The 24,762-nt window shown below is 43.8% G+C and overlaps 1 protein-coding gene across 2 annotated transcripts in view; it reads right to left on the minus strand.

The window, feature by feature from the left end:
- The window catches only part of LOC144754701 (rho guanine nucleotide exchange factor 19-like), a 202,334-nt gene that overhangs the window by 26,234 nt on the left and 151,338 nt on the right, over positions 1-24,762 (minus strand). For both annotated transcript variants that reach the window (XM_078642836.1, XM_078642837.1), the window contains exons 5-12: positions 22,725-22,885; positions 21,847-21,999; positions 10,909-11,038; positions 10,732-10,806; positions 10,165-10,257; positions 5,736-5,893; positions 4,006-4,167; positions 3,809-3,878 (exon numbers count right to left, since the gene is read on the minus strand). In XM_078642836.1, coding sequence (XP_078498962.1) covers positions 3,809-3,878; positions 4,006-4,167; positions 5,736-5,893; positions 10,165-10,257; positions 10,732-10,806; positions 10,909-11,038; positions 21,847-21,999; positions 22,725-22,885 — 1,002 coding nt within the window. The remainder of the gene's footprint in view (positions 1-3,808; positions 3,879-4,005; positions 4,168-5,735; positions 5,894-10,164; positions 10,258-10,731; positions 10,807-10,908; positions 11,039-21,846; positions 22,000-22,724; positions 22,886-24,762) is intronic.

Genomic DNA, 24,762 nt, shown 5'->3' on the forward strand with positions numbered 1-24,762 from the left:
CCATGACTTTCATGAGGAAAATTTCACAGTACCTTAGATTCAAGACGGAGCTCCGTTTTTAAATGAGGGAAAAATTACACTTGTCTTGCTGTCAGCATTGGAAAGATTAAATGAGAAATAATAAAAACGGCATGAAAGGTTAGCATCAGAACTCCAAACGACGTTGAGACAAATGACAAACAGCGCTCTAAAATAAACATGGCGGCACGCACAGTGACGCAAAGCAGGGTGGTTCACGGCGCTTCTGAAGGGAAGAAGAAGGCACGTCACAAGAGTTCGATTGAAGACAGGTGAGAGCGTGCACCAAGGCGCTGCATTTTTAAATGAGTGAAGCACTTAAACTGTCAATGGCTTCGGTGGCTCGACTTTCGGTGTAATTTGCTCAAAAACACGGTAAAATTCACTTAGTAACATGGAACAGATAAACCAAATTTCTCCACTTGTACACGAAAGAAAAAGAGCAGTCACAAGACGTTTTCCTTCCAGCTCAAGTTCTGCATACATTAAAATGAAGGCGAAGGCAACATAAACTTAAATATTCCTCCATTAGGTTGCAGCAAGTATTCATTTCTTCAAGCTGGCAAAGCTATTGAAATTATACCACCATTTAAATTGTAATAAAAACGATGGAATTAACACTTCAGTTCGAGGATTTCACCTTCAAGGATTTTGTAATTAAAAGTCACTGTTGCACATAAATTCATACTAGGTCAGAAACAACTTTTTTTTTCAAACTGCGTAGATGATGAAAGTCAATGCTTATTTTCAAGTAAAAGCATAATACAGGATGAGCTAGGAGCAAAAACGATTTTGGTTTAACCCATTAAAGGGCACAGCTCCAACACAGCATAAAGAAGACTCTCCTTGTAAATAGGACAACAGGCAGAGTTGGCAAAAGTAATGCTTACCCTCATGTGAGGATACAGCGTGAGTCTCAAAGTCCGTACAAACAGGCTTACCCAGTGTCAGGGCACAGTTCCAACTTAAAATTTGTAGACTCACTGTTACACAGGACGACTGCCAGACTGCTGTGGGCGACCGGTTGTAGGTTACTGGTGGGGTCATGCTGGCAGTTGGGGTAGTTTTTCTGGTTGCAGGAGGTCCTTTCATACTTTGTAGATTTCTTTGTTAAAATCTTGTAGTTAGAAGTACTTCTTGACTTGACAAGCGTAGGTTCTTTCATAAGAACGTCGCCATGAATGTAATGATGAGATGTCCACATGTAGAGTAGTATTTAATGATGCTTTATTCCAAGATGTAAAGGGAGACCCCACCAGGAGCATCCATCATGGTACTCAGCCCAGCCAACTGTGAACTCACTGGCAGGACACCAACATTCTGAAGGGTGCATCATATGAACATTCTAATGGAGGGAGAGAAGGGTAGCATAGGGAATACCAAGATACTACACCTAGTCAAAAGGCGGCTGAGCTTTACTTGTTTCAAACATACAGTCCTTTAATGTGATCTAAAATTGCACCAGTCATTGAGCTATTCATAGTCTCAGCCACCCCTCTAGATACTCCTTTTTATGTTTAAAAGCTTTATTTAGATCATAACAGGAAATACAGAAGGCCAGCAGTACAAAGAAGATCACATTAAAATAGATATATAGACAATAAAATGGCTTGCACAAGAGCAAAAGAGAAAGCGGTTTACATTTTTTGAGGAAGTTTACTCCTGATGCTGCCAGGCTGCTTTTTCTACAGAGTGCCCAGTGGAGAGTAATGTCAGACCTACCAGCCCTCAGTGACATCTTAAGGATTTCTGGGGCCGGGGCCAAAGGCCCCTGGTCACAACAGCTTTTAATTTATGATCCAATTTCAACTCTTTCATGCCCTCTTTGGCCACGTCATTGACAGTGCACAGGCACACTGGTCCAAATTCTAAATCGGTTTACATCTAAAATATAGAGATAGTCGTGCGTGATGTTATCATAATACAGCAGCATTTCACTAATATTATTGCAAATCTGAGTGATCCCTTGCGATTTCTCATATGGTTTGATCTAACAGAAACTGTTTTTATGGATGTCACACAGTGTTAAAAAATATATATATTGCTTGCCAAATGGCTGTATTGACTTCAAAACATCACCCACAGGAAAAAAAAAAAATTAAAGGAAAACGGTATGTAAAAAAAATTGTTAAACATTATTCAAGGTCATTAGGGCAAGAATAGAGTTGGCTCTATCAGGGGGCTCCCTTCAAAGGCTGGGGCCATGGGCCTGGGCAAACTTTGCCCATGCCTTAAAACATCTCTGCCAGCCCTGCCACCAGGTCACACGCCTAAATCTCTCGTCCGAAACGAATTGCTTTCAGGAAGTTGCCTTAGGCCTTCTCTCTTTGTTGAAAAGATCTCTGAAAAGTGAGAGCATTGTGGTAGGCTTCTAAAAACCATGCTCACTTGCACCATATCCTTTGTACTGGTTTTATGATGTAGGTCTAACGTAGAAACCCAATTCAGTTTTTTCAGGTGATCTCATTTGCTTTAGGAAAAAGTGAATCTTTCATGTTCAAAAGATTTTTTATCTTTCCTGTTTCCATTGACTTCAACATTAATGCCCCTAAAACAAAGCAGGACTCGGATTGCCAACAGCTTACCCACACTGTCCACAACATAGTAAATTGCTGTTCAGTTAACAGCCTGTGGTCTCTCAATCCTTGATGTTTGATTCATCCTTTCATTTTTAAGGCTAGGGCATAACGTTTGATTTGTCCACTCAGCCACAACTGTCAAAGATAAAGGTGCTTATTTTCTTACAATTGGGAGCCAATTCATAAACTACCTTTTGTAGTACTAAAACAGTTCTACTAAAATACTTCCAAATGCTATTCACAAACCAACTCTTGTAAAACTCCACCCTCCCATCTTTTCTGTGGGGAGATCCTCACAGATACAAGTTTACTACTTAGTTGTAAATGTAAGAGGGACCGAGGAAGTGGCATGATAAAGGAGCATGCTTACCACTAAATAGGAGGGACATGTGCCCACCCACAAAAAAGTAAGCTCATTGCTATTCACAAACTGCACCTCTAAAGTGACTACAGTCAAAAAGGGACCCGAAACAGTAGGAAATTACTCCAGCTGAAAGCAGCAGTAAGTCCAGCATCACACATGACCATCCACTTGTACTGCAACACCCTCCCATAGAAAAAAAATGGTGGTGGGGATTTAAAGTGAAACCCCATAGGAAATAATGTTAAATTAAATTTCTTTTAAATAGTTACAAATCATAAATATATACAAGGTTAAAAACATCTGTAAGTATTTATTTAACTATAAAATATTTTAACAGTTTGAGTATAGAAATGACTGTATAACATGGACTTATTAAAATATAATTAAATTACTTTTAAATCTATTCATCACTTTTTTAAAGTGTTACGGCATAGTAGAAAAACATTTTTACTTTAGCTTGGAATCAATTTTTATTAAACTTCAGAAAAATAGTTTGATCAAAGTAAAATGCTTGCAGATATGGAGTTTGTTGCTAGATTTGCACAGGTTTACCCTCCTGATTATATCCACCAGGCTCCTGAACTAGCCACACACCGATCAATATTGGTGCATTTTAGAATGTATAAATATATTTATAAACTGTAAGGGACAGTGCTACAGACATATGGTATAAAAGTCATATCCGAAACTATTCACTTATGCCACAAAGCAAACAAGTGTAAACTGAGGAGAGTGCAGACCTGAAAACCCTGTGAACTCTGCAATGCTGCATAGCTTGGGAGAAACATTTGAGGGTTAACCCGTCCCTCCCCCAAAAAATCTCAACCCTCCACCCTTTAACACTCACCTTTGCACTGGAAGGGTCCTGGAACATACCCTGGCTGGAAAGCAGAGACACCCATTCCTTCTTCTCATCCCTAGAAGCCAAAGAGATACATTGTAGAGTTGTGAAGGTGAAGTGCCCTGTTTAGAATAGACATAAAAATCCATAGGCCTAGTGCTGTGCAGAAGCCCCCTCTCCCACAACGAACAATCAACACTCACTCGCTGGCCGCTTCTAGGATAAAGCTGCAGCTGGATCCATTGTGGTTCTGCCGCAGACACATCAAGAAGGCTGTGCTGGGCAGACCGAGGGCCTTGGCTTTGAAGTTCTCTGCTTTTACATTGCTGGAGCAGGCGTAGTCTTCAACCAAGAAAAGATCATTCCTAGGAGAGGTGGCCGGGGAACAAAGCTCTAAGTTAGAAGCCATGATAACAATGCAGTGTAAGAAAGACAAAGGCAAAACTCAAGGTGGAAACAAGAGAATTCAGCAAGAATCTCAAATGCATTCTGGGTGAGCAAAGACTCATCTTAAGGGTAATTATGGTGCATTGGGACATCTTGCCATTCACAAATAGAACTACAGATACACCGGGGATCAAATGCTCACGTCTGTCGATTAAGCAGTCCATTGCCCATTCCTAGGGAAGGGGATGAACCCATTTCAATGAAAAGTGAACAGGGTATAATTTAGTGGCATTAGGAAAGTGGCTGGATAGTCCAGGGGCTGACAAATATTGTGTTAATATAGAGCCTTTCAATTCCACTTTAAATTCCTACACAGACTATATCACACACAAGCCCAGCTGCATGGGATAGGACTTGTGGAGCATGTGGGCTGCCTAAGGTGTGCTGCTCCAGAAGCAACATTTCTCCACCTTGCCTGGAATTGCCCCACAGTAGCGATTTTCTGGAGCAGCGCTTATTGCAAGGTGGCTCTGATCACTGGTCATCTCCCACAGCAAACACCACTGGTGGTCTTATTGGGATACATGAAAGAGATTCCTTCTGAGACTCAACAACTCTCTGCACTGCTGTTGCTTTTGGCTAAATGGAGGGTGGCCATTCACTGGGGCAGGTGACCTGCTCCTACGGCTGAAGGAGGCAGCATATTGCTAGGAACCGCTTGCAAACTTCTCAGAACTTATGCCATTACACTCCCAGCCCAACTTGCTGAGGATGCATGGGGCGGCTGGACAAGATGAGTCTGTTGGCCCCAAATGCTGCTTCTCGCTTGTAAGCAGCCCCCAGTGGTGTCACGCCCCATGACTTTGGGCATCCCTCCCAAGTGGTCCTACGTCCCTGACCCCGGCCTGTTTATCGCTGTACCGTACACTGTATTTGATGTGGTTTCCCTTCGTGTACAAATGCTTGATATTATCCTATGATGCTTTCATGCATGTAAGGTAATGCTTTCTTGCTCCCATTTCCCCCCTGTTTTGTTCGCCGTTCAAAAGCCAAAAAATACAATTAAAAATACAAAAAGTTTAAATTGTTAAGTAACTATACTTGGATTGAAGGCTGCAAGCTATACACAGATCACTACGTCAGAGGCATTAACCTACTAAGCTATAGGAGTAATCCCCATGAAACCCTATTAGTGCGGTGATATCCCTTAGGGAAGGACTATTTGCGCTTTCTAAATCATGCTTAATAAAATAAATTAAACTAAATAAACCTTTGAGCAGTATTGTCACCTTGTACATGTTTGGTCAGTTGAGGATTGGCTTTTTATGCCCTTTATTTTATCAACAAAAAATTATACAAGCGCCAACTAAAGTAAACACCTTCAAGTGAGTATTCATTAAATGGGAAGCTCTACCCAAGGTTAGTCTGCCGTGGTAAGGTACCCCCTAAGGAGATAAGAATCTGTGGACCTGATGGAGGACAAATTCAAAGTCATTACTTAGTGCATTCTAGGGCTGCACCTCATTGAGACCATGGACATACTCACTCGAGCCTGGAGATGAGCAGCAAGTCACAGAAGAGGTGCAAGTACAATGGCCTTGTGCAGATTCTTGGCCTTTGTCCCGGGGAGGACTCCAGTAGGAGAATCTCTGACAGCATCCCCTCCCGCAGCAGCCAACGTCCACGGGAGATGAGGGGAATTGACTGTGAATGAAAGAGGCATAAGTGACTTCTACTGGTATGCTGCAGTCAGAGAGATGGTAAAATAAACAAACACTGGCAAAGCCAAATCAGTCTCGCATATGCAAGAGCTATTGGTTTTGGAAATGTGTATTAGCCATGTTGCACACCAGTGTGCCAGCTGTTCAGCATGGTTAAAGATTAGTGGAGTGGGGTATACTGGAGGGGAGTTGGGTATATTGAATTGGAGTAGTTTGAGGTAGATTGAGACGAGTGGATGTGGGTAGATTGGAGTGCATTAGATCGGAGTGGGGTAAGTAGTGTGGAGTGGGGTAAGTAGTGTAGAGTGGAGTATTGTGGCGTAGAGTCAAGTGTCGTAGAGTGTCTTAGAGTAGAGGAGCATACAATGGAGGGACATGTCGTTGAGTGGAGTGTCGTAGAAGAGGGTGGCGTAGAATGGAGGGGCATAAATTGGAGTAGAGTGGTTTTGTGTGGAGTGGTGCAATGTGGAGTATGCATGGTGTGATAGCACACTGCCCTTACAGACCACACATTTTCAATTGAAATGACCATTACATTTGCACAGACATACAGTTTTACTGCACACAAAAGGTCTGGAAATGTCATCACCTAGTGTACTGATGTGTTCAGATCGTATTCAAATATTTGTTTCCACCACACTTCAGAATTACATATAACATGCTTCATTGGTACTTTCCTAATTCGGATACATTCTAAAATAATAATAATAATAATAATAATAATAATAATAATACACATTTGTAAAGCGCACAATCACCCGTAAGGGTCTCTAGGTGCAGGGGGCCGTCGGGAAGATTAAGCAAGCTTTTGCCCAGAGTCACATGGTGCTGGGCTAACCTGCCGCCAGCACCGGGGATCGAACCGTGATCCCGAGATTCCAACGTCAGTCACCCTGGCCTCGGCGCCACACCTCTCGGACCGGAGGGGTTGCCTAGGTGAGACCGATTGTGGTATCCCGGCATTAAATCTAACAGGATATTGTTCCCCTACCGATTCCATGGGGCACAGTTAGGCCTCTTTTCATGACCACGTGATTAAGTTCGGTCGCGTAGGTACCAGATGCATGCCTCAATTATTTGCAGCATAAAATTGTTTCTATATTTAATAGTTTATTAGACTTTGAATAAGTAGTGGCGAACACAGGGCTGGTCCCTGTGTAGCCCTGAGGAAGTACTAGGGGGACGCACGAAACATGTTGGCAGGCAGGAGTTGTTAGGTACACCTAAACCCATTATAATTTAGGTATCCTACCAGTTCTACCCCATTTTTAGCTTTACCACCTGGGAGCCAGAATAAAGTGTTTGCAACTCACTAGGCAGGTAATTTTAATCAATCACATATACTCCACTCCTTCACATCACATTCCTTGCACCACACATAGTCTTTTGTAAGTGCTCCTACGTAACTCCGTAAGTTGCAGCACGCCCCAGTCCGTAGAGGGCTGGGATGGCCCCTATGATTAAGCATGTCACCGTGGGGCAACCCTGGTGAGCGAGGGGACACCTAAAAAAGGAATATTTTTTCCTTCTTGAAACTATTGATACTATTCCAACACCATTGTGTGCTTTTGGAATAGAGTCATAGACCACGGCTGGGTTCTTGATCTCTGTCCTCAGAGATTTTTTGTGACTTATCGAAACTAGGAGGGTGAGCCCTAGCCTTTCTCCCTCTACCTCCCTTTTTTGTTAATGTAGACAAATGCACTTTAGCAGAGTTGAACTGAATAAAAAATATTAGACGCATAAAAAACTGAGGTCTAGCTAAAAAATAAGCAAAATTCATTTTTATTACAGAATAGTGAAAAAAGCAGTACAAGAGTGAAAAATGCAGTGGTCACCATAAAGGTCCAACTCGGCACTACAGGAAATAATGCAAAATCATACATTTTAATTAGGCATATTCTAAGTAAAAACTCTAAGTTTAAAACTCATGGAGAGATTGACAGCATAACAGGACCCCCATAACAAAAATAGCAAATTATCCCTGTCAAAGAAAAAGAATATGAAACTCACAAAACACCAGATCCTAAAGGTTTTATAGCAAATTCCCCCAAACTCTTAATAGATTTTGCAAATCCAGTATGGGATGATTATGGTCATCGGGAACAACTTAATATTTATTTAAGCACCAACCCATTTCTTAAGGTAAGATAACTCGTCCATTGCTTCCTCAGCAGCAGCATTCAGAGATGAATAATACAAATTAGACATTTCTCGAGCTATAGCTCATAGAAATCGCATCTTCAGCAGAACTTCCAGTGGAAGTCATTGAAAATGATACTTTGGGTACACCATGGAGGCCTCATTCACAATACACACTTTCTAACAAGATATTGTAAAACACTAATTTCATGGATGTCCTCTGCTTGTTCTCTGTGGACCAAGGGGCTGTGCAGTGGGACACTGATTGGGAAAGGGCAATTGAGATGGAGAAGTGAAACATAACACAAGAAACAGCATCCATTTTAAAAATAATGGTGTACCACACGAAAATGTGGCCTAACTATTCATGGCAATATCTATACTTCTAAATGACCTATGCAATTTGGTTTAGATGCAATTTTATAAGTTACGGCTCTATGCACCATTAAAACTAAAGCATTTCAAAAACAATTTTCACATGGCATTTGCACATTTTGCATATTTTGAAAAACACTTTCAAAACTGCTCAGTTGTTCATGATCTGACAATTTCCTTCAGCCCCCTGCTTTCTCTCCTCCCATTGGACCACTGCTCTCAGGCACACATTCTCGTTTTTGTTTTCTTTGTGGCCCGTGCTACTCTCACCTCCTGCCCCCCCGCCCCCATGCCGGCTTCTCTTCCGCCAATAAGAGAAGGTGGGGGGACTGAAATAGGATACTAGTCCTCAGTTGCTGTGGAAACAGGGGAGATGGGGTCATATGGTGTGTAGGTATTCTTGAGAGAACAAACCTTCAATACACTAGATCTTCTTGTTTCCAGCACTCACATTTGTCTACTGTCCTGGACTGACTCTTTCCTATTGAAGTATGAACTTGTGAAAATTACTTTCCATCCACTTGAGAACTCATCCCACCTTCTTCTCCCTTAGTAAAGCATCAACAATGTATCTTTCCCACATGCATCTTCTCTAACACTGTATAGCCTGTTGAGTCTACCACTCACACACTGAAGCGGCTACGTGATACATTCTGGCCTGCATGGGCCTCTAATTAGTTTTCTTTGGTTTAAAGTGAACCATGAGCTCCGTACTATGTATATACTCTAGCACCCTTGTTATTCCAGGTTACATGTCAAACGTAGTAGCAACACTTGGAGCATTTGAGCCACACAAACATGTTAAATAAGAGTACTCCCACATCTACATGACCATTAAAACAAAAATCCAGCCCCTGCTTTACTGAGTGAGAGGAGGGTGGGGAGGATGCTCAGGTGGACGTACAGAAACTTTCACAAGTTCTACTTCGAGGGGATGTTGTCAACCCAGGGAGGGAACAAGGAGATCTAGCATGTCCAGGGTCAGTTGACTGCTACAAGACTGGTAAACAGTAGGGCGGTACTACCAAAGGATTGACTGTGGCTGGAGGTTGGAATTTTTTTGCTTCAGAAGGTCACTCTGGACAATGAGTGGGCACTTTATGAGAGGTTTGATAAGGAGAGGAGTTTCTCAAAAATGTTAGTGAAAAAAGAATGGGTTAAATTTGTATGGAGACTGCCGGCAGACCACAAGATGTCCAAATGAGTTGTGTGTGGTACCTGTGACTCAGGGTAAGTTGGTAAATGTTGGTGTGTGCCTTGCTGAGAAGGTTGTCAATTCCATACCTCTAGATGAGGTGAACGAAGAGTGGGGGGGTGAGGGGTTGCCAGTGTGGAATTTTGTTCAGAGAAAAGTCTAGAAAGGGGCTACTTAAAGTAACCGATGGAGACCAGATGAGTGGCAGAGAAGTAGTAGGAATTTGTTCCATGTCTGGACTGCTCATCAAACTCTGTCTCACGTTCCACCCACCCACCTATACAATGTACTGATTTACCAACAGTCAGGTTCTCACGTACAGCCTGATGCAAACTCCATAGACAGCATTTCTGATCAAAATTCTCAAATTTTTAAAGATGTGAGGCCTTCCTTTGTTTGGCCTCACTCTTGATGTTTATGATTGATTAGGGGGACCAAGAGTGACTCCCAGTATATCCCGCTCGCTCTTGTTCTTATTACATGATCTGCTAATGTAACGTTGAAGGTTGTAATAGGAACTATACCATCTCATCAGCACTCACCCTGGTTTTCAAAAACTGGACTTGCTTCACCAGCCGCACCAGCGCCTCAGTCTGCTTCATCCGTCCAACACCCTCGTTACACTCCGAGACAATCTGTGGAGGGGTAGATAGCATGGTCAAAGAAAGAGGACTGGTTCATCAGGACACTAATCTTTGAAGCTCTAATTTTATATTCTAAAATGAGTTGAATGCAATTGGCAGTGTGACTAGAAGGTACAATAATTTTGACCTCTGACCCTCTTCAAAGCCCCCTTCCCCCCCCCCCCCAAGTGAAGAACCACCCACTAAAATATAAGATTTGTGCCTTCAGTGCATCCACGGGTGAGGTGGGAGTGGACAACACGTATTTAGTCTGCTCTGCATTCAGTTTGGGAGTTTGTTTTGAAAAATAAATAAAATAGTCCTTAGAGAGGTCTCGGTTCATGAAAGTGTCATTTTTTTACTTGCCTGGTTCCTCTAAGCCTCATGTTCCTGGCATTTAGGGCTGCGCGGCTATCCAATCAGGGAGCCTCTTGGGCAGGGAGGTAAATTATGGCATTCTGTTATTGGGCAAGCTAGAGATCTTACCTGACTCACTGCTTTCAATGCTCTGCCCACGGAGACTGCCATCACAGAGCCCACTTTGGACCGCTTCAGAATGGTCTGCAAGAAACAGAACAGACACTTATGGCATGACAGTGGCAGCTCGGCTAAAACAATGGATGCCAAGCAGGAGGTTCTCTCTCAGGTGTCCGCCAGCCTCACCTCCAGCAGGATCTTCAGACGTGTGATCCTCTGGAAAGGCAGAACTAGGAAAGACTTCAGAGTCTGTCGTTGGCACACTGGCTGCTGTTCCAGCTTTTGTAAAACCTGAAGGAACTTGAGGTTCTCCTGCCTGGAGGAAGAGGATGATTCACACACTGAGTCATCATTCACTAAAGTAAGCCAGAAGCTGAACCAAGTGCAATACATAAGAAGTCAAGATGAAGTGCCAGTAACTTCTCAGAAACAGAATAGATAAGGACACATAAAAGCCCCCACAAATACCAATGACATGACATTTATGATTAAAGGCAACGCTCATTGATCAACTGAATCCTTTTAGGCTTGCTTGGGTGCAAGATGCAGGAAAGGGAATTAGTTAACAGCACATTCCAACTTCAAAAGGAGTTTTATTAAACAATTCACTATAAAGCTTGGATATCAAAATCAATTGGACTGGAGATAAGAATTATAATGCTGGTAAAAGTTTGATGGTTCTACCTTCAAACTCTATGCAAACACACTATGTTGGATTACCTCTTGGTATAACCCCCCTGTATACATCGGTCTTCAAAAAAAGATGATGAAGTAAAAAATTGGGCTGATAACTTTTTTTAATACAAGGTAATGCATCAGTCACTGTTAATATTTCAGGCAGTAGATAGTATAGGTTGAACAGGATTCAGCTAGCTACTATGCCTGAGTATTTTTAAATACTACACTTCTTGTTTGAGTTCAAGACGGTTTCTTCTGAAGGGCTGCGCTATATTTATTTATTTACTGCAGTTTTATATAGCACAGACTTTACCCAAAGATGTCAAAACAACCAAGTACATTACATAAGGAGATTTACAAACTAACAAGTTAAATACCATCAGGATAATTAAAAAGATAAAATAAGGAGGTAGCAAGAATAGGTTAATATAGGTATATAAGACATATTTACAGTGTTGAGCTCAAATGAATGCCAAGCGGCCTTGAGGGACACGAGTGAGGGTTGAATTAATCCTGGAAGGGTCTTTGGAAGAGAAGAGATTTAAGATCTGTTTTGAAGGTCAGTATAGAGGCTGTGGTTTGGAGGGTTGGAGGATGCAAGTTCCTAATTCTCGCCGCATTGCCTGAGTAGTATTAATTACAAAAAGGGGGTGGTGATGGACAGAGTATCTGAGTTAATCAGAACACTCCTACCCAGTCAACAGATCAGGGCTTGATCCATCACCGTTTTTTAGCTCACTGCACCATCCCAGTTCAGAACCTGGCTATATGCAAATTAATCTGTCCCTGGCCCAGTGCATCATGGGAACAGGGCAGACCAAACTACCAAGCCAATTCTTCACTGGAAACATCAGGATTCAAGCAAGCTGGGCCGAAGACGGCTGTGATGCCAGAAACCGGTCCCCGGAAGCTTGTTTCCTTCCTGGTAAAGAATTGGCTTGGTAGTTTGGTCTGCCCTGTTCCCATGATGCACTGGGCCAGGGACAGACTAATTTGCATGTAGCCGGGTTCTGAGCTGGGATGGTGCAGTGAGCTAAAAAACGGTGATGGATCAAGCCCTGATCTTTTGACTGGGTAGGAGTGTCTTGCTTAATTCAGATACTCTGTCCATCACCACCCCCTTTTTGAATAGTTTTGGCCACCACAAGTGTGGAAGGGTATGCTCAGATGTGAGTCCCTTGCTCACTGCATCATCAGGATTCAAGCAAGCTGGGCCGAAGACGGCTGTGATGCCAGAAACCGGTCCCCGGAAGCTTGTTTCCTTCCTGGTAAAGAATTGGCTTGGTAGTTTGGTCTGCCCTGTTCCCATGATGCACTGGGCCAGGGACAGACTAATTTGCATGTAGCCGGGTTCTGAGCTGGGATGGTGCAGTGAGCTAAAAAACGGTGATGGATCAAGCCCTGATCTTTTGACTGGGTAGGAGTGTCTTGCTTAATTCAGATACTCTGTCCATCACCACCCCCTTTTTGAATCGTTTTGGCCACCACAAGTGTGGAAGGGTATGCTCAGATGTGAGTCCCTTGCTCACTGCATCATCAGGATTCAAGCAAGCTGGGCCGAAGACGGCTGTGATGCCAGAAACCGGTCCCCGGAAGCTTGTTTCCTTCCTGGTAAAGAATTGGCTTGGTAGTTTGGTCTGCCCTGTTCCCATGATGCACTGGGCCAGGGACAGACTAATTTGCATGTAGCCGGGTTCTGAGCTGGGATGGTGCAGTGAGCTAAAAAACGGTGATGGATCAAGCCCTGATCTTTTGACTGGGTAGGAGTGTCTTGCTTAATTCAGATACTCTGTCCATCACCACCCCCTTTTTGAATCGTTTTGGCCACCACAAGTGTGGAAGGGTATGCTCAGATGTGAGTCCCTTGCTCACTGCATCATCAGGATTCAAGCAAGCTGGGCCGAAGACGGCTGTGATGCCAGAAACCGGTCCCCGGAAGCTTGTTTCCTTCCTGGTAAAGAATTGGCTTGGTAGTTTGGTCTGCCCTGTTCCCATGATGCACTGGGCCAGGGACAGACTAATTTGCATGTAGCCGGGTTCTGAGCTGGGATGGTGCAGTGAGCTAAAAAACGGTGATGGATCAAGCCCTGATCTTTTGACTGGGTAGGAGTGTCTTGCTTAATTCAGATACTCTGTCCATCACCACCCCCTTTTTGAATCGTTTTGGCCACCACAAGTGTGGAAGGGTATGCTCAGATGTGAGTCCCTTGCTCACTGCATCATCAGGATTCAAGCAAGCTGGGCCGAAGACGGCTGTGATGCCAGAAACCGGTCCCCGGTAGCTTGTTTCCTTCCTGGTAAAGAATTGGCTTGGTAGTTTGGTCTGCTCTGTTCCCATGATGCACTGGGCCAGGCACAGACTAATTTGCATGTAGCCGGGTTCTGAGCTGGGATGGTGCAGTGAGCTAAAAAACGGTGATGGATCAAGCCCTGATCTTTTGACTGGGTAGGAGTGTCTTGCTTAATTCAGATACTCTGTCCATCACCACCCCCTTTTTGAATCGTTTTGGCCACCACAAGTGTGGAAGGGTATGCTCAGATGTGAGTCCCTTGCTCACTGCATCATCAGGATTCAAGCAAGCTGGGCCGAAGACGGCTGTGATGCCAGAAACCGGTCCCCGGAAGCTTGTTTCCTTCCTGGTAAAGAATTGGCTTGGTAGTTTGGTCTGCCCTGTTCCCATGATGCACTGGGCCAGGGACAGACTAATTTGCATGTAGCCGGGTTCTGAGCTGGGATGGTGCAGTGAGCTAAAAAACGGTGATGGATCAAGCCCTGATCTTTTGACTGGGTAGGAGTGTCTTGCTTAATTCAGATACTCTGTCCATCACCACCCCCTTTTTGAATTGAGTAGTATTAAGCCATAAATCTTTCCCTTTTGAAAGTAGGGGACTCGAGCAATAGGTTTTCAGCATTGCGTGAAGATGTAGAACCACCTGAGACTTTGAGTTTATTCGCCAGATAGCGAGGGGTCGAAGTGTGCAAGGCTTTGTGGGTGAAACTGGCAGGCTTGTAAATTGATCTTGCTTTGATGGGAAGCCAAAGGAGAAGAAACTATGGGCGTGATGTGATCATAACTTATGGCCCCATATACAAAACGTGCTGCAGAATGGGGGACAGATTTAATAGGGAAAAGGTGGGTTTTGGGGAGGCCAGAAAGGAGAGAGTTGCAGTAGTCTAATCTGGAGAGAACCAGTGATTGTACCAATGTTTCTAGGTCTTGCTCAGGAAAGAAACATTTAACCCTCCAAAGAAGGCGCAGTTGGTAACGTGCATTCTTGGCGATGGTATTGATATGGGAGTGTAGGTTGAGCCTTTTGTTCAGTATGACACCTAGGAATTTAGCACAGTCGACAATGATAGGTTTGTTGTTAAGTTAGTTCAGATTGTCCATCCATGATTGAACAGGAGGAGGAGAAAGAGGGAGAGAGAAGAAGGAATTCAGTTTTTGAAGAAGGATTCAGAATAAGTTGAGGAGTTGACATCCAATTTTGGATGGAGCTGAGAGTGGTGTTGAGGATTGAGAGGTCATGTGCGGAAGACACCTTAAGGTAGATTTGGGTATCATCTGCATAGAGGTAATAATGGATCCCAGATTTTTTTCCAGGAGATTTCCTACGCTTCCATGTAAAGATTGAACAAAGTGGGTGCGAGGACAGAGCCTTGAGGAACGCCTTGTCCTACAGTAATTGAAGTAGAGAGAACACTTCCTATTTTGATCACTTGAGATCTATCCAAAAGGAATGAGTCAAACCACTTGAGCACTATGCCTTCAAACCGCATTCTTTGTTAAGAACTCAGAAGGGTATTGTGGTTAATAGTGTCAAAGGCTGTGGATAGGTCGAGAAGAATCAAGAGACAAGGCTTTAGGCACTGTATGCAGTTTGTATGTTTCGCTCATCATGTATTGGCCATTTTTCAAGTTGCCATTTCATGACCACAGCACAGAGGACAAGACACCAACAGTTTCATAGCCTATTTGTTCAAGTGCATACATTATCACAGTGCATCTGGGTCCATATATTTGTCTGTTCAACAATATTTACAGGAAGGCTGCAGGGTTCTAATGGTTACTCTCCTGTGCTACTACACGGAATGATGCAAGGAAATGGTAGCAGTTTACAGTGTTATTTAATTACAATGATGATGATTTAAGCCCTGGAATATATGAGAGAGGATGTAGAATTATCGACGGCTTCTCCTCTGTGCTGTGGTCATGAAATGGCACCTTGGAGTGGCAGCGTCATGACAGTGTTCTTTAATTATCGTGACCACATGATCATTAGAAGACATAAGACCTCTAGCGTTTGTGATAAAAAGTAGGAGTAAATCTAATTAGATGGAATAAATTTAGCAGCCAGTCCTGAGGAAAGTGGAAGAAAGTTAGGATTTTCCACCGAAACACGCGTCAACGTTTTTAGATGTCCACTGATAGCCTGAAAACCAAACAAAACTTGAGTGCCTCTTGGATGAGGCAAAGACTTGCTTTTGCTTAACAGGGACTTGTTGTTCAATGGGTTACAGACTTTTTTGATAATCTGTTAAGTTGTGGTTTGGTTTGAGGGCTATTTTCAAGATACTTTGATTGGTGTTTTTTTTATTATTACACGCATGAATTCTGATAAAAGTGCTTTGTGATCATTCACTTATGAACTACAATAGCCTTACAGCCAGCCGACGCAGGCTATACTGGCCTTTAAAGGCACCAATCCAGCATTAATGGCCTGGGCCGAAGGCTAGGGCCTTTAACAGGGGAGCTGAACTTTAATGCCTGAACAGCCCAGCTACAGAGGGCTATAAGGCTATTAAAACATTCCTTCACTAGAGGGCAGAATATTCTAACAAATAAAGTAAAGGCCTCAAAGAGCCATAGGGGACTGAAATCCCCTTGGGCTCAGTGAGGCCTTTGTTCACAGCAACAGCTATTAATGACAACATTGGGTTTTTGGAGTCCCTGGCTTCTACTGGACATTAGAAGCCCAAAGCACTCCATTGTTTTCAAATGAGCTCCCAACATTCCAATGTTCTAATACTATTGATTATATTGTTTATATGTTTTTGAAATAAATAATGAAAATGCTCCTGGATTAAATTGAAGGATAGTGTATATTACGAGGAAACGTTTTTGTGAATGTTAGTTGAGTGAGCTCTCCTTTGCCTATTGTGTGCCCAACCCTCTTTAGTTAAATTTGTTTTGAATAACCTGAAATACCAGGGCAGTGACAAGCCTCGGCTCAACTCTCCTTCCTCTCCGCCCCGACAGGGTAACTAGTACCGTTGTGCGGAGGGCGGACAGGTGAGAGCCAGGCACTTCCGGCAATCACTGGAGCGGGTAGCGCTCTAGTGGTTCTACTTCAGGGGCTATTCAGCCCTCGCCCCCTATTGGGCGCGCAGCGACCGCGCGCAGCCGAAGACACGCCAAAGAGCAGCCAAAGAGCTGCCCGTCTGCACTCGTCCACGACAGTACGGGGCTAGGGGCTATGGACTCGACCCCTTTGATTGCACCACCCGCAGGGACGCAGTATATCAGGTACTCTGCCCAGACCCTATTGGATTTAAGGACACTCCCACAGAAAGAGTGTAATAGAGACTCCTGGCCTTGTCCAGAAGGCCCCTTCTCTTGTTTTAATTGTCACTTTCAGACACCTCATAGTAGTCCTCAATCCAAGGTTATTAATCCAACATTAGTACCATTAAATGGTTTAAAGTGTTTTCTCCTTAATGTCCGGTCCCTACCCACACATCAGCTGGAAGTATAGGATCTGGTACATACATTGCAACCTTACGGAAACCTGGTTAAAACCCCATTCTATTTCGGCCATAGCATTAGGAGTTCCCCTGGGATATAAGTTTACATTTAGATTGCCCTGATAAAATAGGTGGTGGCTTAGCCATTATGTATAAAGAACACCTGAAGGTCACCATACTGGAACAAAAATGCTCCCCACAATTTGAAATAATGATTTTTAAAATCAAAAGTGCCACACATACTTTCTGGAAAGGAGCAATAATTTATCGTCCACCGGGACCTAGTATGGGCTTCCCCCTTTCTCTTTTAGAACTCTTAGCTCCACATTTTAAAGCAAAAGAAGATTTCCTTCTTCTTGGGGATTTTAATATTCACGCAAATATTTCAGTACATCCAGAAACTATCTCTGCTCACCGACCTTTCTACTCTTGGTCTAGTATTAAAGAATAGCGGGCCAACACACATAGGTGGTCATTCTCTGGATCTGCTTTTCTCTAATTGCTCCAGAGTACGGTGCTCTTCTACAACTCAAATAAATTGGTCTGACCACTTTATAGTGGAATTTTCGTTATTAGGAGTGGACAAACCCTCGCAAAAGAACACTCTCCCACCTATTTGGCGTCGACAGTGGCACAAAGTAACGGTTGAGGAATTACAGAGGGTATGGAAACAGCCTACTCCCACAGAAAAGGATGATGTAGAGCTGGTATTATCCAACTTTAACCATTCGCTCATAGAAGCAATTGATAAGATAGCCCCTCTGAAGCTACATAAACAATATCCTACTTCCAAACAGGAAGTTTGGTATACTGAAGCACTTAGAGTAGAGAAGCAAGGATGTAGGAGGATAGAAAAGAAATGGAGGAAAACGCAAACAGAGGAAAGTAAGAAATCATACCATGAGGCTCAGTCTAATTACTACAGGAATATCAAACTTGCACGAAATATCAAACTTGCACGAAAGAACAGCCTTACCCAACAACTTGTAGAGGCAGGAAATTCCTCTAAGGAATTATATAAAATATTGCAGGCATTTGTAAAACATGTAGCATGTGAAAGCCCAGATGACTTTTCCCAACTCCTATGTGACGATATTTCCCTGTTTTTTAAAAATAAAATCAATTTGATTTATGAGAAAATAATGAAGGCATCTGGTCAAAAGAACCAAATTATTGCCATCCTCACTCCTCCTATACCGCCCAAGCAGAGAGATATCTCATTAATGGCATTTCCAGCAGTCAGTGACTCAGATTTACCTCTTCTCTTTAGTCACATAAAATCGTGGTCTCCAGAAGATCTCTTGCCCGCCAAAATAGTTGGCCCCCTAAGTATCTTGCTTGGACCCCAGATCCAAGATATAATAAATCAATCGCTCAGGGAAGGATGTGTGCCCACAGAGTGGAAAAAAGCGGTGGTGAACCCTATCCGGAAGAACGCGGCACTTCCCTGAACAGACCTCTCAAACCTGCGACCCATCTCCCTCCTGCCTTACCTTGATAAAATGACAGAGAAACATGTGAACTCCCATTTGTCAAAATACATCGAGGCAGCGGAGGGCCTGGACTCTTCTCAATCTGGGTTCAGGCCCAATCACAGCACCAAATCTGCCCTCCTCTCAGTGACCGATACCATCAGGATGTCACTAGATGGAGGAGCTTCAATGATTCTGGTGCTGTTGGATTTATCCGCTGCCTTCGACACGGTGTCGCATGAAATACTTCTCGGTCGTTTGAGGGAGATGGGCATAGGAGGTGTGGCTCTGTCCTGGTTGGAGAGTTCTCTCAGGCCGCTCGCAAGGAGTCAGATTGGGCTCCATCATTCCATCTTAAGGGAGCTCACCAAGGGAGTGCCACAGGGCTCATGCCTAAGCCCCACACTTTTCAATGTGTATGTGGCCCCCTTGGCAGACATTGCAAGAGCATATGGGTTCACCCCGGTGTCATATGCTGACGACACTCAGCTTTTATTCCCCTTTCGTACCCTAACTCCCGCAGTACAAAAATCTTTTGCGGAAGGTATGAGGGCCATATCGGACTGGATGGCTTTCAATTGCCTCCAGTGCAATGTAGACAAGACTGAGGTTATGCTGTTCGGGGAAGGCCACGCTTTTGTGGTCACCAGAATGGTGGCCCCCGGATTTGGGACCAGTCCCAACTCCCAAACAGACTGTAAAAAATCTTGGTGTGTGGCTTGATAAGGCACTTCTGTTTAAACAAATCAATCAAGTAGCAGGGTCCTGCTTTCATGTCATCGGACTGCTACGACGTGTCTTCCAATTCCTACCGGACAACCATAGGAAAACTCTTGTCCAGGCATTGGTAACCAGTAGGCTGGACTAGTGCAATGGCCTGTTTATCTCGGCCAATGAAGAACAACTACAAAGATTGCAAGTAGTCCAGAATACTGCAGCGAGACTTGTTCTCAATGCTCAGCCAAGGACTGCTTCTCATCCTCTCCTGGCCAAACTCCACTGGCTGCCGGTTAGGCAACGTGTAAAATATAAAATCTGCTGCACAATACATAAATGGCACGGGACCCAAGTACTTGAAAGAAAAATTCTACTACTACAGCCCTGGGCGCATTCTGCGCTCTAGTAGCCAGCAATTGATCCAGGTTCCAAGAATTAGAAAAGCTAGGCAAGGAGGCAGAGCTCTTTCCTATAAAGGCCCTATTTTATGGAATTCACTTCCCTTCACCTTAAAACAAATTGCAAATTTCTTGCTTTTTAGGAAGACTTTAAAAACATACCTCTTCTCGGCTCCCTAAGATACGATACTATACCATTTATTTTTCCACAGCTCACTAGTACTATAAGGCCTCCCTGGAAAAGCGTAAGCGCGGAGATATCCCTACGGGAGTCGAATCCTGCGCTATATAAGAATATAAATAAATAAATAAAATAAACATCCTCATCTACTGAAGCCTGACCTAGGGGAAAAGGGCATTGGCGATTCTGTAGGAAGAAAGGGAACCAGTCAACAAACTACTTAATTTACAAGAATTATGCTCATGCCATGACTCCTATCCTGGAAGCTTGCAATAATGTATTTACAACTCTTCCATTACACTCTCATAATGTGGTAATGAACAAAGGTAGAGATGCAAAATGGATGATCTAGTTCCTATAATTCATATATGTACCTTTTGTATACATCCATTTGAATAGAGGAAGTAGAGAGGAGACACCTGGCTCTAAGATGTAGAAACCCACAATGTATTTAAAATCTACAGTTGTCATAACATGTGTCTGTTGCTTGGCACTATCTGGTTCATTGTTAGGGCCTTATTGTTGGTGCCCCAGTACCCTGGTGGGGCAGGTAATGGGGGTTAAGGTCCAAGCAGGATGACCGGTTTTATTTCATGAAGAGATATCAGCTGCTTAAAACATACCGAATCCCAGGATGGGACATGCTCGGGGAAACGTGGGATTGAACATGGAAACATATTTCCACACTAATACCCAGTAAATCCAAACAGGAAGTAGTTTCTCCCCCTGGAATTACTGATGACCCTGGTATAGTCAACGCCAAGGGGAGGGGGGGAATACTGATCTGACCCAGTCTGCCATCTGTCCCTTCGAGGCTTACTCTAGGCCGTGATTACAAGTTCAGGACTAAATTCTGTTCCATGTGCAAGAAGATTGCACAGACATCGGAATTTAGAGTTGCGCGATATGCACCCACCCTTGTGGTTTTCACCAGCAGCTTTTTGCCAGTCAAACTATAGCAATAGAAAGACCCGGGTACAAGGCAAAACATGCAGAATTTGGGGTGTTAAATGCGGGTTCTGCTTCACTTGAAAGTAACAAAAACCCTCCAAATTGGAGGTAGCCCTGGGGTAATGGGTTTGACTGGATATGGTTAATCTTCCACAATAATGCACACTACTTGTAATCAAGGCCCCAAGTTGAACACTAAAGCAAAATAAACTCAGTATTGACTGAATTCCAAAAGTTGTAGGTCCGAAGCACTCCTCCGGACGAACTGCGAGAGGATTGGAAGTTTTCATAAATGTCTAGATTGGCCAGAAAGGTAAAGGAATCTGCAAGTTTGCAGCAATGGTTGTGTAGGCTTGTTAAAACGAGAGGAGGAAAGCATTGTGGTAATTAGTTTCTGTAAAATTCAAATTTCGATTGAAAAATTATTTGTGCTTTAATACCTTGGATTCTGGAACCTAAATAAATCCTAAAGTGTTCAGAAAATATGTAATCAATGGACAGAATCTATGTATAAGCATTAAAAGCAGAATGCACTTGAGTACAAACATTGAATCGAAAATATTTCCCATTTGTTAACCAGGTCAACCGTGCCGAAGACCATGTTTATAATTCCTGCCCCATCCAATCCCCACCCCTTTCCCCGGAATGGTCCAGGATAGCCATTTGGATTGTACTAAAAGCTCAAAGCGGTGCCCATTTTTAGACACTTTGAATCTGATAAAGCTACATTGTTTCCTAGGGAGCCTCAATAGCTAGAAGTAACCCAGACAACCCAAACACTACCAGGACAAGGTTAGTACAAAACATGCAAGCGATTTCAGATTCACTATATTAAGCTAATTTTAAAAAGAAAGCAGTTTGTCAATTTGCACATAACTGTTGCAAAGTGCAAAGCATTAATTTAATCAATTTCAGGTGCAACACAGCAACTCTGTTTCAAAGGAAATGGTTGGATATACTGGCGACACAGGCATTCCTTACATCAGCCGCTGTGCAAGCTGCTCCTGGTACATCTGGTTGGTTACATAGGGGACGTAGACTTTGTGAAACGATGGGCAGTGCTTCAAGAAAAGCTCTCCAATTCCTGAGAGAAAGACGTCCACCTCCAGCTGCTCCTCCAGATCCATGAGAAAACTACAAGAAGACAGGTAAAGAGTCACCAGGGTGAAAAGTAAGAAAGTAGAGATTGTGGAGCTACCATCCCTTCTCAATTGAGCCCACAAGGTAAAACGGGGGACTGCATTCTAAGAAGATTTGGGGCAAACTGGAGGAGTATTGTCAAAGTGTTGTGTTCTTGTGTCCCGCTGTTTGATTGGCAAGGGTGCAGTTGGTCATGATTGAGGGACATTGGTAGACTTTTGTAGAGAATCCAGTACTGGCAGAGTATGGTATGGCAATGATCAGGAGGGAGGAACCATGACAGAGATGTAGTTCTTCCCACTACAAGGATGGTGAAGGAGAGGAGGGGGAAAGGTCAAACAATGGAAGACTTGTAGATAGGGCCCAGCAATTTAATAGCCGGGAGACTGTAGCACAACGGAGGTGTACTAGTGCAGTTGCATGTGGTCCCTCTTCTGATGTACAAGGACTGCTGAAGTCAGGGTGCAAGTGCAATTGCAGAGCTTTGTGAGGTATCTCAGTGTAGGACTATTAGTGCACACTACCGAGAAGAGGTGCATTGGCAGAACTATGTGGCACATCAATCTTGCAATTCCAAGGAATATAAGTATCGGGACAGAAATTGATTTGCCATGGTATGAAGTACAAAGGCATAGGGCATAATGGCTTTAAATTCACCATTTGCTTAGGATTGTTAGGAATATGGGAGATAGGGAGGAGATAATGTTTTCGTTTCTTACCTCTCGCTTACATCCTTCACCTGCTGCAGGTTGGAGAACAGCGTGTGCACCTCAGTGACACAGAGGCATTGCGTGAGCTTTTGGGATCTCTGAAAGTGATTCACGGCCAATGAGAGGCTGCGGAGATATGAAGCTTCTGATGTGACCACCTCAAACACAGTCTGAAATAAAAGAGGACAACAGCATCACAGGTGATGAAAAACAACAACATAGTAACATGACCGACCTCATACCCAAGCATACATCCTAACCACAAGTTCCTGTGGTGGAGGGAGAACAAAACAAAAATGCATACAGACTGTTCCTACAGAGAAGCTTCACCACTAGGTGGTTATTTTCAAACTTCGGCCTCTGAGGGGACACACGGGCTAAAAGCTACATGTTTCCAAAGGCGATCTGGCTTTGTTGCAATTACAATCCTAGGACAGGTCTTTGGCTTCAGCAGAGTGCCCAATAAAAGCACCAAATGGACAATGTAGACATTTTAAGCCATCCTCTAATACATTACAACATATTTTCCTAGCAGGTAGTTTCTACATATTTTGCTAGAGGAGTTGAAGTTGAAAGGGTTTTGTATAGCGCTCTACTACCAAACGGTTTCTTGGCGCTGTAGACAGAAACTAATACTAAGGGGAGAAGGGGGTGAGATTTAAAGAATGTAAGCAGAAGAGAAAAGGTAGGTTTTCAGAGCAGCCCGAAAGTCCAGATAAGAAGGGATAGATCTAATTGTCAGAGGGAGTGAGTTCCAGAAGAGGGGGTAAGTGTCGAGAATCTTGAACCACCCGATTTCTTCTTACGATATCAGGGGACTAGAAGGAGAAACTGGGTGGAGGACCGCAGATGTCTAGCAGGAACATATGCAATGATCTTGGATCTGATGAAGGCAGGGGCAGTGCCAGCTAACGACATATAGGTCAAACAACCCAGCTTAAAGAGTGAGCGCTCCTTTATGGGGAGCCAATGAAGAGTTTTGAGCAGGGGTGATGTGACTAGATTTGGGGAGCCTAAAAATGAGGCGTGCTGCTTGGTTTTGAATAAGCTGCAAACGACATCATTCATAGGCTGGAATGCCCACATAAAGGGCATTACCATAATCTAGTCGGGAAAGAATCACTGCCGAAACAATGAGTTTGAGAGCTTCAGCCGAGAAGTAACAAGAGACTTTCCGGATGATTCTGAGAGAGAGGAATCAAGAGGAGACTACTGCGCTTATCTGGGGGCGTAGAGAGAGGTCCTGGCTGACCTTGATGCAGAGGGTTCTGACAGAAGCAGAGGGGGGTGGGGGGAACCGAGGATGGGGGGCCAAAAAGCAGAGGACCAAGGGTTAGAGGGACCACCGATAAGAACCAGCTCCGTCTTATCGGGGTTCAATTTAAGATGATTGAGGTTCATCCAATTATGGATGAAAGTAAGAGTGGAATGAACCCTGGAAACTGAATCGGGAGAAGAGGAGAGTTTGAAGAAGAGCTGGAGGTCATCGACGTAATTGAACGCCGTGACCTCCATGTCCTATAAAGCAACAATAAGGGGGTGTATGTAAAGGTTAAACAAAAGAGGGGAAAGAGAGGAACCTTGGGGTACCCCACAGGAAACGGGCCAGATAGGGGCAAGGAAACCTGCCAGCCGAACAGCCAGAGTACGGCCTGTTAAAAAGGAGGTGAGCCAAGACAAGGCTGGCCCCCGTAGGCCGGCACCTCTGACACGGTCGAGTAAGATGGAATGGTCGACCGTGTCAAAGGCCGCGGATAGGTCGAGTAGAACTAAGGCCTGGGGGGAATTGGTGTCTGCACTACGTCTGAGCTCATCAACCACTGAGAGGACCACAGTTTCCGTAGAGTGTAAAGGACGGAAACTGGCCTGGTGGTCAGCCAGGAGGTGAAGAGCCTCAACGTAGGTAGAGAGCAAAGAGGTGATATGGCTCTCTAGGATCTTGCTCAAGAGTGGAAGGAGCGAAATAGGTCGAAAGTTGGAGGAAACAGTAGGTTTCTTTATAATGGGGATAACTGTGGCTGATTTAAAAGCATCTGGTACAATTCCT

Source organism: Lissotriton helveticus, chromosome 5_1 (genome assembly GCF_964261635.1).
Source record: "Lissotriton helveticus chromosome 5_1, aLisHel1.1, whole genome shotgun sequence".
Lineage (NCBI taxonomy): Eukaryota > Metazoa > Chordata > Amphibia > Caudata > Salamandridae > Lissotriton > Lissotriton helveticus.